Here is a 19,517-nt window from a genome sequence, read left to right on the forward strand (position 1 = left end):
GAGGGAGAAGCAGACTCCCCCCTGAGTGAGCCTGACATGGAGCTCTATCCCAGGACCCTGGGATCATGACCTGAGCCCAAGGTGGACGTTTAACCAACTGAGCCACCCAGGAGCCCCCCAAAATTTTTTAAAAATAAAATATTAAAAAATATATTTAAGAAATACCCCTTTGGAATTTTACTCATAACTGCATTAAGTTTATAAATTAATTTTGAGAGAATGAAGGTATTTACAATACTGTGTATTCCTGTCCAAGAACATGATACATCTCTCTATTTAACTCTTTTTCCATGTCATTTAGTAAAGTTTTGAAGTTGCATTCATATACATATTATACTTTTATCACTTTATTCCCAGAAAATTAAAAATCCATTTCTGTTGAAACTTTGGCAACTAATCATTGCTAGTATGTGGGAAAGTATATGGAAAAGCTATTAGTTTAGTTTTGTTTTGTTTTCACCAACTTAAAGTGTAGGTATTTCAGGCAAAGACAAGTACAAAGGACCTGGGGCAAGAAAGAGCAATTCCAAGAAATACATTTTTCCTAAGAGCTAGAGCACCATGCAGGAAAACCGTAACAGGAAATGACAGGGAAAACAAGCCTCCCTCAGACCATCTGTTTATAAATAGTAGGCTTCAAAGGCAAGTTCTTTATCCTTAAAACACAGCTATTTAAGACAGGATACAATTACAAGAACTCAGCTTGCCCTGAGCTTAAATGCAATGCGACAGATAACCTTTCACATATTTTTAAAATTCTTTCTTCTTAGGGATTTGGAGGTCTAGGTATAGACCTATAAATAGGTTTTTAGTTTATAGGTCTATACCTAGACCTAGGTATAGACAGACCTATAAAACTATAAATATTTTTAAAGTAGTATCTGGCTGTTTCCTAACCAATTGAGTATATTGTTCTACAAGAAACCACCTCACATCTTTCAGCAAGAAAAAAGCCACTAAGTTTGAATAAGGACATCACCCAATGAATTAGGACACAAAATTTGCTTTAAATATTTTTTTGGGGGTAAGGATACCACACTGCTACTCAATTAAGAGAAACGTTTTTACAGTCTTGAGGTCTTTTATTTTCTTTACATTTATCATGCCATGAATTCATTGGGAATGGGTTCCAGCAGTTTGGGCTCCTTTCCATTGGTTCCCACAAAGTGTGCTTCTCTGGGTGGGGCAGGCTGGCGCTTCAGTTGAACCCAAGTACCTTTCTCTTTGGCTTCCTTCTTTTTCTGATCATTTTCCTTCACACGCTTCAGGAAGCTGTCTCGGCTCTTTGAGTATTTAATATGCTCAATGCGTACATTAATTCTCTTGGCAAGAATCTTACCCTTAACTTGTTTGTTTACAACAATGCCAACAGCATGCTGAGTAACATTGTAGACTCTTCCAGTTTTGCCATGGTAACATTTGTGGGGCATTCCTTTTTGAACAGTGCCCATTCCCTTTATGTCCACAATATCACCTTTCTTATAGATTCGCATGTATGTGGCCAAAGGAACAACTCCATGTTTTCTAAAAGGCCTAGAGAACGTATAGCGGGTACCTCTCCTCTTTCCCTTTGTGTTGGTCATTTTGACGAATTACTGGAAGATGGCAGCTCTGGCTGAAAGGAAGCTATTAGTTTTTGTTTAAATATTTTATAACCAGCTATGTTACTGAATTATAATTGATTCCAGCAATTTTTCAGGTGCTTCCCTTGGGTTTCTAGGTAACGATATCATCTGTGAATAACAGAAACTTTGTTTATGCCCTACTGTGTCACCTTGGGCATAGTTCCATTCCGAGGATTTAACTACTGAATGTAAAATTCTTGGAATATTGGCTGGTACTTTACTTAGTAAGTACTTTATAATCCTAGTATTACAGTAATAGTACCATATTACTTAACAGGAAAATTTTTGGTGTTTTACCTTTTATCTTTTGATATTAGCTATTGGTTTGAGATAGATTTAAATTTTTTTCATGGTATAGAAATACTTATCTATTCCTACTTTTCTAGAGCTTTTGTTCACTAAAATAATTATTGAATGTTTAATTTCACAGAATACTGGTTTTGTACCTATTTGAATTGTCCTTTCTCCTATTTATACAATGAACTATATTAACAGATTTCCTGATGTTTAACTAGTTCTCCTATGGTAAATCCAAATTGGGCATAGCATCATTATGATCCTTTAAAAATGTGGTTGAATCTGATTTGCTTATATTTTGTTTACAATCATTACATCTGTACTTTTAAGTGAGATTGATAGGAGGTTTTGAATTTTTTTTATGTTGTGTATGTTAGCCAGGAGTCGGTGTCCAGGTTTCTGTTAGTTTCATAAAATGAATTGGGAAATATTCCATTTTCCCCAGTGTTCGGCAGCGTTTATACAGTATAGAAATGATTTATTTCTAGAGCATCTGAAATAATTTACCCTCAAAGCCAATTAGACATCTTTCTTGGTAGTATATTGTTGATAACCTAAAAAAAGATCCTTTGTGATTTGTGATCAGTTCAGGATTTTAACTTCTTCTTACATCAGTTTTGAAAATTTCCTAGAAAATCACTCATTTCACCAAGATTTTAAAATGTTTTAGCCTAGAGTTGTATATACAATCAATTCTGCAATAGTATAACATATGCATTCCTAAAAACCACTAAAATCACACATTGAAAACCATGGGGCTTATGGGAAAAATGGGATTAGGGGCATAATCCTCAAAAACTGTCAGTGACGCATTAAAAAAAAGTATGAACCTACTAAAACAATAGTGTGATTTCACACTTCATAAATTTGTGAACTACATAAATACTACAATAAATATGGCACTTTATATTGAAAAAAGACCTGAAATTTGCTTGTGGAAGTGGGCACTGGAAAAGTTGCAGCTTCAGAATTGTGAAGTGGCCAAAGAGGAAATCTAAAATGGGACAAAGCTGTGACAGGAGATCTGGGTGGGTCGGGCTCATAACACATCCAGGGAGCTGAGGTAGCTAGAATATGCTTTAGATGAGTGCGCTGTGGGTTTCGGGTATTCCTAGTGACTGGGCTCGGCTGGGTACAGTGTTTTGCATTCCCCTGGTAGTCCCCTTGAACATCTCTCACTAACACCTTAAAGCACTGATTTCCAGGAGGTTCCAGAAGGTAGGTTTATAGCAAGTTCCGCTGCCATGACACCACAGTGACTTCTCTGCCATTCAGTGGGCCATGACTTGAGTCCTCTCCAGAAGGTTTGGAACTCAGCCCTAGGAGTGGTAGCTGCTTTTATATCTGTTATTCTTGCTAATCATTGTCCTCTGGAATAATCCACTCTGATGCTCTCAGATAGATACCCTTTTCCTACAGTGGGAATTTGTCGTGCCAAAGTCCTCCCATTATAGAGTCACAATATATCAATAAAAAACTACAATGAACACCAAATACATTTTGTGAAAACTTAAAGTGAATGGCAAAATGTAAATTCTCTCACTGATGGCTTTTGGATATGGTGAATTATTACCTAAAACAGTTGTGAAGAAAGTAAGTCCTCAGATGTGTAAGCCAGACTTCATGCAAAGGCCTGGGGTGGGGGTAGTAGAGGGTTCTTGGCACCCCAGAATGGAATCTGCCTGCTTATAGGACGCTGTATTGGTTCCAAAGGACAGAAAGTGAGACTCTAGGATTCCAGGGGTTGAGGGGGGCAGGATGGGGGACTAGGTGGATTTTGAAAGACACAGGGCCTGGAAGAGTTTGCAGTACCAGGCAGAACATGCATTTATGCCACATAACAATTTCCACGCCCTTTCTTGGACTGAGCCACCCAGGCGCCCCTAAACTTTTACTGTTTTATGCTGTACATGGGTCTGTGGTTCATACTGGATATTTAAGAGAAAAGTCTAGGCTGTCATGGATCCATTCACGGGGTACAAGATTCTGACTGTGGGATTTGTCTTTCTGGCTTGCGGGAGTAACACGCTTGCCTCTACTGCCTCTCATCATTGGCTCCTGTGTTCTCTCATTGTGCAACCTAAGGTTTGAATTGATTAATGCTTTAATCTGGGTGAGGGGACTGAGGGAAGCTCTCAATCTCCTTACCTGTGCCCCCATGGGACTCCAGGGGCAGCCATTGCAGGGTGGGACATCATCCTTAGGAGGAGGGTGAGTGGTTGAGTATTAGAGTCTATTAGGGAATTCAAAACACAAATCCAGAAGAGATTTTTCAAGGAAAATCCTATGGAGAAAAAAAAAAAGCAATTCCCATGGTTCTCCACTCTCCTCACCCTTCAAAAGTGTTTCTTTTCTGTCCCATTGTAAGAGAAAGAGATGGAAATCCATGGTGTCCAGTCCTGCTTTTTAGAAAAGAGAAAAAAACAAAAACAAAAATGCAAGGATTCAGGGGGAAAAAAAAATCCCCATCTGGAAAGAGTGGGTAATTGACTGTATTTTTGGAAACATGGGTATGGCAAGAAGCTAAGAATATCTCTGAGAGAAGGCATTTCCCTATTTGTCCATAAGTCAAAACCGGAGTTCTGGGGCTTAATGTAGCTACAGATGCATTTTGTTTGGACTGTTTAAACTCATGTTTAAAACAGTTGAATGGGTTGTTGATAGTTAAACAGTAGGGGCTTTCAAATGAAAATATGGATTTCTGGTTCCACTTAAGTGGTTGATCCGCAAGATTGGTCTTTCTTCTAAAAGTATGAAGGAGTTTGGCAGGGAAACCCCAATTCCTTAATAATCTGGTCCAAGGAAAGTGTTGATTTCATTTCCAGAGTAACCTTTCACTGTGAGAAAGAGCCAGACTTCTTGGTATAGCAGCCAAAACTTTACACCTTTTAAAAAAGTTGAACTATAGGGCACCTGGGTGGCTCAGTTGGTTAAGTGTCTGCCTTCGGCTCAGGTCATGATCCCAGGGTCCTGGGATCGAGTCCCACATCGGGCTCCCCCTGCTCTGTGGGGAGCCTGCTTCTCCCTCTGCCTGCTGCCCCCCCCCCACTGCTTGTGCTCGCTCCCTCTCTCTGTCAAGTAAATAAATAAAATCTTAAAAAAAGAAGAACTATAACATGCATGAAAATACATAAATCATAAGTGCTCAATGAAATAAAAGGTAACACACCTGTGTAATCATCACTCAAGTCAAGAAATAGACATTACTAGGATCCCCAGAAACTTCCTCTTACACCTTCATCCCCATCACTACCACCCTCTCTTCTTTCCAGATATAAACATTATAGTTTATTTTTGCCTGATTTTGCATTTTATAGAAATACAAATACATTACTTTTATGCGTGTCTTTTTTTTTTTAAGATTTTTATTTATTTATTTGACAGAGAGAGACACAGGGAGAGAGGGAACACAAGCAGGGGGAGTGGGAGAGGGAGAAGCAGGCTTCCCGCTGAGCAGGGAGCCTGATGCGGGGCTCGATCCCAGGACTCTGGGGTCATGACCTGAGCCGAAGGCAGACGCTTAATGCCTGAGCCACGCAGGTGCCCTGCGTGTCTTCTTTTTTATCATTAAGATGTGTCTTCTTTCATTCAATGTTTTTGTGAGATTCATCTATAGTGTAAAGGTATTACTCATTTTCATCTCATAGTACTCTAGTGCATGAAAATACAACAGTGTATCATTTTTTTAATTATTACTATTAGAGAGAGAGAGAATGGGAGAGAGAGCACAAGATGGGGAGGGTCACAGAGAGAAGCAGACTCCCCGCTGAGCAGGGAGCCTGATGCGGGACTCCAGGATCATGACCCAAGCGGAAGGCAGTCGCTTAACCAACTGAGCCACCAAGTGCCCTGAATTTATCATTTCTGTGGTTGATAAGACAATTGAGTTTCAGTTTTTGGCTATTTTAAATATTGCTACTCTAAATCTTGTCCAGTCTCTTGGTGTGCATATGCATGGCTTTCCGTTGGGTATACACCAAGAAGCTAAATTGCTTAGTCCCAAGGTATACTATATGTTAAACTTTGGTACTTATTGCCAAGCAGTTTTCCAAAATGGTTTTCCCAATTTGTTCTCTTACCAAAATAATAGGGATTTGGTTGCTTCACATCCTCATGAACATTGGTATCGTCTGTCTCTTAGTTTTAGCCTTTCTTTGAATATGTAGGGGTACTTCACTGTGGTTTTAATTTTCTTTCTTTTCTTACTATATTCCATTGAGCATCTATTCATATATTTATTCATCATTTGAATTTCCTCTACTGTGAAATGCCTGTTATCTTCTGCCCATTTTTAATTGGGTCATTTGTCTGTTTCTTATGGATTTGCAGGAATTCTTTATGGTTACAAGCCCCTTCATTTGTTGTGTATGTTGCAGATATCTTCTCCGGCTCTACATCATGCCTGCCTTTCACATGAATAGTGTCTTGATGAAAATGACTTATTTTTTATTTCAAAATTTTATTGTGATAACACAGTGTGAGATCTACCGGCTTAACAATTTTTAAAATATACAACACAGTATTATAGGAACAATGTTGTACAGCAGATCTTTAGAACTTACTCATCTTGCTTAACTAAAACTTTATGCCCATTGATTAGTAACTCTCCATTTCCTGTCTCCCTAGCTCCTGGCAAACACCATTCCACTCTTCAATTCCGTAAATTTGACTGTTTTAGATACCTCCTATAAGTAGAATCATGGAATATTTGTCTCTCTGTGACTGGCTTCTCTGACCTAGGATAATGGCTTCAAGGTTCATCCATGCTGTCTCATATTGCAGAATTTCCTTCTTTTTAAGGCTAAATAATATTCCATTGTATATACATACCATGTTTTCTTTATCCTTTCATCTGTCAATGGATATTTCCACATCTTGAATATTGTGAATAGTGCTGCAATTATTATAGGAATGATAATATCTCTTCAAGATCTTGATTTCAATTATTTTGGATAAATATTCAGAAGTAGGATTGCTAGGGGACCCTGGGTGTCAGTTAGCTAAATGGCCAACTATTGATTTTGGCTCAGGTCATGATCTCAGGGTCCTGGGATCGAGCCCCCTGTGGGGCTCCATGCTCAGCAGGGAGTCTGCTTAAGGATTCTCTGTCCCTCTCCTCTGCCCCTTCCCCTGTTCATGCTCTCTCTTTCTCTCTCTCAGATTAATAAATCTTAAAAAATAAGTATGATTGCTAGATCATATGGTAGTTCTATTTTTAATTTTGTGGGGGGGACATCTACACTGTATTCCACAGCAGCTGCACCATTTTTCATTCTTATCAACAGTGTTGCTAGTGTTCCAATTTCCCCAAATCCTTGACAACACTTTGGGGTTTGTATTTTTTTAATAATAGTCATCCTGACAAGTGTGAGGTGATATTGTGGTTTTGATTTCCATTTTCCTGATGATGAGTGATGTTGAGCATCTTTTCATATACCTGTTGCCTATTTATATGTCTTCTTTGGAGAAATGTCTGCTCAAGTCCTTAGCCCATTTTCTAACTGGGTATTAGTTTTTTTTTTGTTATTTTATTTTTTAAAGATTATTTATTTATTTATTTGAGAGAGCATGAGAGGGGGGAGGGTCAGAGGGAGAAGCAGACTCCCACTGAGCAGGGAGCCCGATGCGGGACTTGATCCCAGGACTCCAGGATCATGACCTGAGCTGAAGGCAGTCGCTCAACCAACTGAGCCACCCAGGCGCCCAGTTTTTTTGTTATTGAGTTGTTGGAGTTTCTTACATATTTTGGAGCTTAAGTCCTTACCAGTGATATGGTTTGCAAATATTTTCTCCCACTCTATAGGTTGCCTTTTCACTCTGTTGGTTGTTTCCTTTGCTGTATAGAAACTTTTTTTGCCTGTGCTTTTGGTGACGTATCCAAAAAAGTAATTGCCCAGACCAGTGTTAAAAAGCTATTTCCCTAAGTTTTATTCTAGTAGTTTCGTGATTTACGGTCTTACATTTAAGTCTTTAATCCATTTTGCATTAATTTTGTATATGGTATGGTGTTCCTTTTCTAAATGGAAATAAGAATAGTATAGTACTTCATGGATTTTGTAAAGGAGTAAATTAAATAATACATATAAAGCCCCAAAAAAGAGTGCCTGGAATTTTGTAAGTTATAAATGTTAGCTCTGTTCTGTTTTTCCTTTCTCCTTACTGTCCTGTCTGCCCCCATGCTGCCCTCGGATTCCGGGCCCAAAGCCCTCTGGCTTCTACCCCTGGGATGTGTGGCACTTGCTGTCCTGCTCTCACCACTCGTCCACTGTTGGCAGCATCCTGGGCTGCCTGGCTGGCCACGGCCACACGATGGGGAACTCCACACTTCAGCAGTGGGGGATGTACCTGGGAGACACCATGTGCTATGAGTGGCTCTGTGGGGGGAGAGGGCAGGACACCTGGAGCCTCGTGAAGGAAAAGGTAAACAAGGAGGGTTCTGAGAGACAAGGCTCCTACATTTTCAATAGAGAGGTGGGGCAGGATGCTGGGACTTTTCCAAGGGCAAGTGAGCAAAGGACTCTGAGCTAGGAGAATATAATTATTACTGCTGAGCTGCCTTTCCAGTTTAGGCAACCAGATGTTATGTAATGAGCTCAAATGACAGCTTTAAAAAAAGCCTTCAAATAATACAATTTCTGATAATACAAAAAGGTCCCCCCACTTAGTTAATAAATAGAATCCCCATTTACTCTCTTTTAAGTAAAAATAATGTAAACAACATGAAATTCAAACTTTTGTCCCACACTCCCCCTCAATTTCTTTTTTCTCTTCTCTTTCTCTCTTCCTTTCTTTCCCTTGTTGAGCGGCAGCTGGTAGAGCAAGCTGTGGTTCTCTTAGATCCTAAAACCTGAGTGACTTCTGCTCAGTGCATGCAGTTTCCTCAGCCCCTCCAAACTTAAATTCATCCAAACCCCAAATCTTCCATGCATACCATTTTTCTAAATGGTCAAGATTAATGGAAAACAGAAAACTATCATAGGACCTGTGAGTTACCTCCCATTTAGAAAAGAAAAACAGGGGTGCCTGGGTGGCTCAGTCAGTTAAGCGTCTGCCTTCGGCTTGGGTCATGATCCCAGGGTCCTGGGATCAAGCCCCGCATCGGGCCCCCTGCTCCGTAGGAAGCCTGCTTCTCCCTCTCCCACTCCCCCTGCTTGTGTTCCCTCTCTCGCTGTGTCTGTCAAATAAATAAATAAAATATAAAAAATTAAAAAAAAAGAAAAACAAACATTTAGCATCTTTAACAGTTATATAGAATAAAAGTATGTCCCAAGAAGGCAGTACCTTGTACAAAGTTATTACCAGTCTCCAAGATATCTGGGGAAGAGGAAGGTAGAATGGAAAAGCTAGCCATATGTTCAGTGATCATACTCTCTGTGAACTCAGTTGTAAAGTTAGCAACAAGCTAATTGTAGCTCTTGCTTACCATGTTTTTGGAAGAACGTCCATCTAAGCATATTAACTCCCATCTCAGATGGGAAGCTCAGATACATTCCTGTCTTCCTGAAAAGTTTAGAAATTTGCGTTACTGTCACCCTCAGTCACTAGGCTAGTTGGAGTTTCTCCTTTTAAACAGTTTATTGAAGTGTAATTGACAAGCCATAAACACATACTTAAAGTGTGCAGTTTCATAAGTTATAACATATACATCCACCTGGAAAACAATCTTCACAAATAAGATCATTAACATACCCACCACCCAGGAAAGTTTCCTTGTGGCCCTCCCTAATCCTTCCCACTCCCTTCCCAGGCAACCGCACATTTTCTTTCTGTCTTTTTAACTTAGTTTGCATTTGCTAGAACTTTACACAAACGTAACCATACAATCTGTACTCTTTTCTCTGTGTGGCTTCTTTTGCGCAACATAATAATTTTGACATTCATCCACATTTCTGCATGTGGCAATAGTTCATTCCCTATTTACTGCTGTGTGGTATTCCATTGTATGGATATAGCATTATTTGACTATCCATTCATCTGTTGATAGACATTTGAGTTGTTTCCAATTTAGCTATTACAAATAAAGCTACTATGAATATTTGTGCACAAGTTTTTGTATGGATATATGTTTCATTTCTCTTGAATAAAAACTTTAAAGTGGAATGGCTAGATCATATGATAAGCATATGCTTAACTTTTTAAGAAACTGCCAAAATGTTCTCCAAATTAGTTGTATCATTTTATATTTCCACCGTCACTGAGTAGGACTTCTAGTTACTCTGTATCCTTACCAACACTTGGAAGGGTCAATCATTTTATTTATTTATTTATTTATTTATTTATTTATTTATTTATTTAAAGAGAGAGAATGAGAGAGAGAGCAGGGGGAGAGGGGCAGAGGGAGGGGAGAGAGAATCTTAAGCAGGATCCATGCCCAGAGCAGAGCCTGATGCAAGGCTTGATCTCACGACCCTGAGATCATGACCTGAGCTGAAATCAAGAGTTGGATACTTAACTGATAAGCCACCAGGCGCCCCTGGAAGGATCAGTCTTTTAAATTGTAGCTGTACTAATAGATATGTAGTGTTCATAATGGCCCATTCAAGCATTTTTTATGATGGTGGCTTTAAAAATCCTTATCAGATAATTCCAACATCTGAGTACTCTTGATGTTGGCATCTGATGATGATCTTTTCTCATTCAAGTTGTGATTATCCTGGCTGTTGGTATGATGAATGATTTTCTGTCATTTACTGGACATTCTAGGTGTTATGTTCTGGGACTCTGGGTCTTATTTTACCTTTGTTCTTTTTAGCAGGCAATCACCTTGTTTAGGTGTGGCATGCAGATCTAGATGGCGTATATATTTAGTTGTCTTGGGGGCCCTACTGAAGCCAGCCTGGTGACCATGGAGCACCAACTCTCACTGTCTCATTGCCACTGGGTGAAGGTGGAAGTTCAGCTCCACACTTTGCCCTACTGACACCAGGGGCAGGGAAGCACAGTGCCAACTAGCATTTCTTCACTTCACCTTGTCTGCCATGTTGCTTCCAGGGAGGAGTGGAGGCTCAGATCCCTCCTGGAGTTAGTTTTATCTTAATCCATGTATATGTTACTTTGAATTCTTTACAGACTGCAAAGAACCAAGTAGATATCTTCCAAGTGGAAATATTCTTTGAAACCACCCAGTAGATGGGATAAATAGTAGAATGGATACCACTTTAGAGCAAACAGTAAGCTAAAAATTTATTCTAGAATTCAGATTCTGTCCCTCAGCTCTATAGTGTTGTCTAGAATTCTCTTTACCCTGTTGTAATTAATAATTCTTTACATTAACTTTCCCTGTTCAAATTAAATCCTGTGTGTTTCTTTCTCCTCATTGCATTCTGACTGATATACTAGTAATTCCTGATGAATCAGTTTTGACATTCCTCTTTTTTGCGTAATAAAAAGAACGCTGGAATTTCAATGGCTTGATACGAAAGTTTATTTTGAACTCATCTGAAGTACAGTCAGTTTGAGTACAGTACAGTTTGGGAGAGCAGCCTTCCATACTGCTGTCGTTTAAGCAGTGACTCTAGAATCAAGGTCCCTTTCAACACCCTATAATGGGGTGTTTTATGTCCAGGCATGGAAGTGTTAAACATTTTTGCTGCCCAAATTCCAATGTCCACAACCCACTCAGGGAATTTAGGAAACAAAGTCTTCAGGAAGAGAAAATGGGGTGGTGAGCAACTAGCTAGACTCCCATTTTTCCAATGTATTTAATTACATTAATTTTAGACATCAGTGAACTGTGTTTATATTTTTGTAATTATGTAAGTTTTTTCCTTGTTTCTCCCTTCCTTCCTTTCTTATTTTTCACACCTGCTTATTTTTTGTCAGTAAATAATTATTGAGAACCACTGGTGTCTAGGCACTGTTCCAGGTTCTAGGAACATAGCAGTGGCCAAAACAAGAAATCAAGATTCCTGTTTTGTTGTGCATGAACTCTAGCAGAAAGACCCAGAAACACATAAAAAAATAAATACATATACATACAGCTCTAGACAGTGGAAAGTTCTGTGAGAGAAAACAATGTGAAAGTGCAAGATGTTAAGGAGGAGGAAGATAGTTAGATTAAAAGGTCAGAGAAGGTGCTTCTTGAACAGTTTCATTTGAGCTGAATCCAGAATGACAAGAAGGAGCGCCCTGTATGATTATTTTGGTGATAATCTCTGGCTCTGGCTCATTCAACCCTCTGCGTCTTTTGCAGCTACACCTGTGCAGCAGAACACACCTGGAGAAAAACGTTCCATCATGCTGACAGTTCTCACTTGAAACACTAGACCATACACCTCAAGGGGGCCCTAATGAAGCACGGTAATCACAGTGGTTCTCAAATTGTGGTCCCCAGATGGGCTGCATCAGTATCACCTGGGGGCTTGCTAGAAATACAGCTTCTCAGGCCTAGCCCCAGACCCACTGAGTCAGAAACTCTGGGGAGGAGCAAGTCTTTGTTTCAACAAGACCTCTGGGTGCTGCTGATGTGCACTGAAGCCTGAGTCACTGCCCTAGTTCCACTGGGCTGCTCCTAGGTGACTGCTTCCTCCAAGTCTCCTCTCTCCTGAAACCTTCCCCAACCTCACCCTCAGCAGATGACCTAACATATTCTCTTGAAGAAAACAAAGCAACTGGAGGTGAATTGCAGACTCTCCCACAACCACATTTCCTCACCTCCTGGCGCCTGTACTAGAATTCTCCATCTTCCCACCTGTTTTTATATGCTCTTGTCTATGACTGATCCTTCCACTTCCCCTCTGGTTCTTGTCCCCTCTTGCCTGTTCAAGGACATCGCTCTACCAATTTCCCCTCCCTCCTAAATCACTTTCCCTCTCAACAGTGTTATTTCCATTACATTCCTGTGGCATATACCTGTCCCTTTCTACTTTATTTTCATATGCTTAAGTATTTAAGTCAAATGCAGAATTATCACGTCCCACTCCCAGATATTTCAGTATAAATATTTTAGAAACAATATTTTTAGACATAACCAAAATAAGATTATTACAGTGAACAAAATGAATAATAATTCCTTAAATCTAATATGCAGTTCATAATCATATTTCTACCATTGTCCTTCAAAAGTCCATACAATTGTTTTTCAAAGTCAAGATCCATTCCAGGACCTGGTGGTTTATCCCTTGATTTCTTTCTTTATTTTTTTAAAGCTTATTTATTTCTAATCTCTGTATGCAACATGGGGCTTGAACTGACGACCCTGAGATCAAGAGTCACATGCTCCACCAACTGAGCCAGCCAGGTGCCCCAATACCTTGATTTCTTTAAATCCAGGCTAGTCCTTCCTTTTCCTTATCCTTTTTAGTGGAAAAGTTAGGGCCAGTTATCCTGTCAAATGTCCCACCTTCTGGATTATTTCTGCTAGCTTACTGATGGTGACATTTAGTTAGTCCTTTATTTCTTGTTTTCCCTATAAAAATAAATTATGAGTTAAAGACTTGATAGATTTAACTTAAACATTTGGAAAGGGATGTTGTAAATTCTATTTGCAGCACATTTGGAGTATCAGTATCTGATTATTTACCATCAGTGACCATGACCATGTGTGACCACTGGGTAAGGTTATACAAGCGTGATCCCTCCACAGCAGTTATGTTTTCCCCTTGGGATCAGAAAGGAATCTAGTGGTGTCATTTTGGCCTTGCATGAATTCCAGAAATCCCCATTAGCCATTCTCCTAATGATTTTAACACAGCTGATAATGATTTCCTGTATCAATCGTTTTATAAATGTTACAAAAGGGTGATTTTCTTTCTTTTTAAATTTTTTTGTGGGGGGGCGGAGGGCACAGGGAAAGAGAGACTCTTAAGCAGGCTCCATGCCACCCAGCCAGCTCGGAGCCAGACTGGACTTGATCTCACAACTCTGAGATCATGACCTGAGCTGAAATCAAGAGTCAGACGCCTAACCAACCGAGCCATCCAAGCACCCCACAAAAGAGTGATTTTCTAACTCCATTGTTCTTTCTACAGTTGTCAGCTGGCCTTTTATAAAAATAATGCTTCCTCTCATTAACTGGAGCTAATAGGTTAGTTGAAAGATAACTTCTCCTGGAAAGGCAAGAAAATATTCAACTGTTTCCCTTTAATGAGCAATTTGCAAAGAAAAGAGCCGGTTTAAAATGGTAGCAAATGACCATCTTTTTTTGGTATCATTGTATGATACATAGATTTTTATCAATTTGATGTGGTTGAGCCAATCTTTTATAAAATTATCATTTTCTCTAATTATTCCCTCTCATTCTTTTCTCTGATATTCAAATTTTCACAATCTCTGCCAAATTGACTCCTGTGTCCTTTCTGACATACCTCCAAAACTAGAAAGCTTCCTTGATTTCTGGCACAAGGTATCCCAGGCTCACTTTGTACTATTTTGCTCCTGACCTAGAATTTGTTGATTCTCCAAGAATTCATGGAATTAGAAATGAATGAAATTAGAAATGAATATCTGGTCACTGTAGTGCTCATGATTATTGGGGTAACATTGTTTCTAGGTTATTTAAAAGACAGAAGAGAATACAGATCGATGACAGATACACAGATAGACTAAAAATCACCAATTCATCTTGATACTTCAAATTTATTTTAGAGTTAGTGGTTTATCTTCTAATTTGAGTTTATATTTGCATTTCATTTCTCTTACATGGAAAATCTAACAATATAAACACAATTACTTTCATGCATTGTTGGTGGGAATGCAGACTGGTGCAGCCACTTTGGAAAACAGTATGGTTACCAGAGGGGACAGGGGTGGGGAGGTGGGTGAAATAGGTGATGGGGATTAAGGAGCATACTTGCTGTGATGCACCCCAGCTGATGTATGGGATTGTTGGATCACTATATTGTACACCTGAAACCAATCTAACTGTTAACTGGGATTAAAATAAAAACTTTTTTTAAAAAACTCACAATTACTTGCTATATTCTATCATACTAAAAAAAGTAATTTCAAAGTAACAATACCACTATTAAAAATAACAGTAAAACCACTGAATGAAGTTAAAGATCTGTATAGATGACCAGGGTTGTATCAAAAGGACTCAGAAGCCAACCTGAAGAGGCTTCCACTGGAACAAAAAATAAAAAATAAAAAAGGACATTTGATTATCAACAAGGAAAAAAACTGCTGCACTGGATTGAAACACAACAGACCTGTTTAAATCCACAAACGTATGATAACACTTTGTAGAATTTTAGGCAATCAGCTCATTATTTTAAAAACTGTTAAGTAAAGGAAAAGAATCAAGTTTTTATCCTGTCTTTCCTATATAACCAAATGGTTGGCAAGGGGAAATTTCTCTCTATAACAATACTTCAGCTAATAAATACAGAAGGAATGATAACACTAGAATATCATCATTTCATAACTCCTTATGAATTAATAGAATTAGTCAGTAATCATCAATAGCTGCTCATATCACAAAAAGTAGAGATATCCAGACAGTATGGTTCCTGATGGAAGCATAGTTATTCCTTATGAAGCTTTGCCCCCCACAATGGAATCTGAATTTGATCAAGCCTCTAGATCTAATTACTAATTTATAGGAAATACAGAGTTGAAAGAAAATGTTAAACAGTATTGATGTGAAAAGCCAGACCATAGGAAGCTCTACAGAAAAAAACAATCTGGTTTCTTCAACAAATAATTGCAAATGGGGAGGTGAGGCACGTGGAGGAAGGGGCTGACAGACTGAAAAAGATGTGAGACATAGCCACCAGTCACGGAGTGTGAACTCTGTATGATTTGAACCAACTGTAATATTCTTTTGTAAACTTTTTTTGTCCTTAGAATGCATCCCCCTAACCAAGTACAAAGAACTGAATAAATTCATTCTCTTTGTGGTTGTTAACAATTTGATAAATATTTCGAGTTGTTCATTATGTTCCCAATTTCAGGGACTGCACTTTTTAGATTTAAATTTTTAATAGGTATTGCATATGCATGAAGCAAAAGGCAAAACTGTACAGAAAATTATACAAAGAGAAGTCTTGTTTCCATTCCTGCCCTTCAAACTCCATTCCCCTTCCATCTATGGGCCACTATTTTGTATATTTATGCATCAGATACTTTTTTTAAAGATTTTATTTATTTGAGAGAGAGAATGAGAGAGAGAGCATGAGAGGGGGGAGGATCAGAGGGAGAAGCAGACTCCCCGCCGAGCAGGGAGCCCGATGTGGGACTCGATCCCGGGACTCCAGGATCATGACCTGAGCTGAAGGCAGTCGCTTAACCAACTGAGCCACCCAGGCGCCCCTGCATCAGATACTTTTTACAAATACAAGGATTTTCAAATATAAGGATTTAAATGTATATGTATGCATGTACATATACAAATAGAAGGGTTTATACAAATATAAGGAATTTTTACAAATATAAGGATTTAAATGCATATGTATGCATGTACCTATATAAAAATGGATGTACATAATTTTACTTAAAATTTTATTAGAAATATAATAAAACAGAAAATGCATAAAACAGTTTAACAGATTGTTATAAAATCATTCATATAACTCCCACCCAAAATAAGAAAGAGTACAAGATCCTCACTCCAGAAGCCCCTGACACCTTGTCTCTCCCGAGTGGTAACCCCTCCTTCTCTCCTGTTATTCTAGATGTACTCATTATTCTAACTTTTATAATATTTTTCTCCTTGTCTTTCTTAATGGTTTTTCCAACTTATAACAGTACATGTGCATTTTGCCTGATTTTCAACTTCATGTAAATGAAAACATACACTATGAATTCTGTTTTGTCTGGCTTCTTATGCTCAATAAAGTATTTAAGATTCATCCATATTGTTCGTGTAATTGCAACTGATCCATTTCCACTGTTATATGATGTTTCATTGTATGTTTATATCATACTATATTTTTACTTTCCACTGTCGATGGGCTATTACGAAAAATTGCTGTATTCTTGTGCCTGTAACTTTACAGCCTACATGTACAGATATTTCTGTATGGTGTCCCCTGGTGGTGGCTTTGCTGATCGGAGAGTAGATGTATCTTTTGACTTAGTGGAGTCTGCCAATTTTTCAAAAGTGGTTTTACCTGTTTACTCTCTCACAAGCAGCTCTTGTTCCACATTCTTGCCAGCATTTGATATTATCATCTTTAAAGATTTTATCATTTTTAAGTATTTGGCAAAATTTGTGGGTCTGTAGTAGTGACTTATGTGGTTTTAATTTGAATTTCTCTGGATTACTTATGAAAGAACATTAAAAAAAAAGTTTGGGATGTTTGGATACCTGATTGACCTGGCACATTAAGTGAGAAGTCCATCCGTTCCCCATAGCTCTGCAGTGCATCTTCCTCATAAATCAGGTGTCAGTTTATCGGTTTGTTCTGGGGCTATTTTGTTTGGTGAGTCCGTCTGTCTAAACCAGCACCAATAGCACCCAGTCTTCATTACTATAGTTCTGTATTAATTCTGCATTTCTGGTGGACAAGACCTACACTTTTGTTCTTCTTTAAAATTAGGGCCTGGGCAGGGGCGCCTGGGTGGCTCAGTTGGTTAAGCAACTGCCTTCAGCTCAGGTCATGATCCTAGAGTCCTGGGATCGAGTCCTGCATCGAGCTCCCTGCTCACTGGGGAGTCTGCTTCTCCCTCTGACCCTCCCCCTCCACATGCTCTCTCTCTCTCTCTCATTCTCTCTTTCTCAAATAAATAAAGTCTTTAAAAAATAAAATAAAAGGGCCTGGGCAAATTTTTTTTTTTGGCCTTTTGGGCTTCCATAGAAATCTTTTAACTAATTTATGAAATTGAAAAAAAAATTTCCTGTTGGGGGCACCTGGGTGGCTCAGATGGTTAAGCGTCTGCCTTCGGCTCAGGTCATGATCCCAGGGTCCTGGGATCGAGTCCCGCATCGGGCTCCCTGCTCCTTGGGAGCCTGCTTCTCCCTCTCCTTCTCTCTCTCTCTCTCTGTCTTTCATGAATAAATAAATAAAATCTTTAAAAAAAATTTCCTGTTGGATTATTTTGTGACTAGATTGAATAATTTTGATTATATTGTGATTGTATTGAATAATTGTGATTATACTGAATTTGTAGTTGATTTGGTTTCAACTGAGATATAATGAACATCTTTCCATTAATACTATTTTTGTCATTGATTTCTAATGGAATCGCATTGTAACCAGAGAATGTATTTCATATAATTTAAATCTTTGGAGATTTGGTGAGCCTTGCTTTTTGGCCCAGTATACAATCTGTTTTTGTAAATGTTCCACATGCGGATTCTGCAATCGATCGTTTTGTTGTTTTTTTTTTTTAAGATTTCATTTATTTATTTCACAGAGATAGCGAGAGCAGGAACACAAGCAGGGGAGTGGGAGAGGGAGAAGCAGGCTTCCTGCTGAGCAGGGAGCCCGATGTGGGGCTGGATCCCAGGACCTTGGGATTGTGACCTGAGTTGAAGGCAGACGCTTAACGACAGCCATTCAGGCGCCCCTGCAATCAACAATTTTGTTGTCTAAGTAGGACTGGTTAGTTTTTTGGTTTTATTTTTTTTTTAAGATTTATTTATTTATTTTGAGAGAGTGAGAATGAGAGAGAGAGAGAGCACATGAGAGGGGGGAGGATTAGAGGGAGAAGCAGGCTCCTCGCCGAGCAGGGAGCCTGATGCAGGACTCGATCCCGGGACTCCAGGATCATGACCTAAGGTGAGGGCAGTCGCTTAACCAACTGAGCCACCCAGGCACCCTGGGTTTTTTTTTTTTTTTTTTAAGATTTTACTTATTTAGGGGCGCTTAAGGTGGCTCAGTTGGTTAAGTGTCTGCCTTCGGCTCAGGTCATGATCTCAGGGTCCTGGGATTGAGCCCTGCATCAAGCTCCCTGCTCAGCAGCGAATCTGCTTCTCCCTCTCCCTCTGACCCTCCTCCCTGCTTGTGCTCTCTCTCTCTCTCTTTTTTTTTTTAAGATTTTATTTATTTGAGAGAGAGAGAAACAGCATAAGAGGGGAGAAGGTCAGAGGGAGAAGCAGTCTCCCTGCTGAGCTGGGAGCCTGACGTGGAACTCAACCCCAGGACTCCGGGACCATGATCTGAGCCGAAGGCATTCGCCCAACCAACCGAACCACCCAGGCGCCCTCTCTCTCTCTTAAGAGAGAGGGTGCACACACACCAGTGCAAGTGAACAGTGGTCATGGGCCACTCCTTCCTTTATGAAACCCTCTTTTCTCTCGGCTTCCATAATATCCCATCCTTCAATTCAGACATGAGTGACTTGAAAAATAAGATCCACACAGAATCCATTTTGCTGGTAAGGGTGGTATCAGAGGTATGTGGCTTTCAAGAATAGCGGTGGTTGCAAGGTCAGGCTCCTGACACAAAAATGGCATCCTTGGTGTAAACAAGCAGTAGGGAATTTCTCCTACTGCTCAGTCAGGCAGCAGCAGGGATGGTGGATGCCTCAGCAGTTATGTTCAGAGCGTGGTGTAGGGTATAATTCCTAGAAGCTTAGCATTCAAGCTTTTCAAGTCTCCCAGCAGTATTTGGGGTATGCAGAATCCTCCTGTTAATATCTATTATTCTTCACTCAGCCAAATTATGTTCTGTTTCTGGAAAGTAAGAACTCTGATTAATCAGAGTAAGTGAT

At 39.4% G+C, this 19,517-nt stretch overlaps 1 protein-coding gene across 1 annotated transcript; it reads right to left on the reverse strand.

The window, feature by feature from the left end:
* Nucleotides 1-1,061: 1,061 nt before the first annotated feature.
* LOC113932268 (60S ribosomal protein L21-like) lies at nucleotides 1,062-1,610 on the reverse strand. The gene has a single exon (XM_035722104.1). The coding sequence runs from the start codon at nucleotides 1,581-1,583 to the stop codon at nucleotides 1,101-1,103; it is 483 nt and encodes a 160-aa protein (XP_035577997.1). The 5' UTR covers nucleotides 1,584-1,610; the 3' UTR covers nucleotides 1,062-1,100.
* Between the last annotated feature and the right edge of the window lie 17,907 nt (nucleotides 1,611-19,517).

This window comes from Zalophus californianus, chromosome 10, assembly GCF_009762305.2.
Source record: "Zalophus californianus isolate mZalCal1 chromosome 10, mZalCal1.pri.v2, whole genome shotgun sequence".
Taxonomy (NCBI): domain Eukaryota; kingdom Metazoa; phylum Chordata; class Mammalia; order Carnivora; family Otariidae; genus Zalophus; species Zalophus californianus.

What these genes read in the sequence shown, in the direction of transcription:
- LOC113932268 (XM_035722104.1), bottom strand. Translation starts at nt 1,583, where the DNA reads ATGACCAACACAAAGGGAAAGAGGAGAGGTACCCGCTATACGTTCTCT.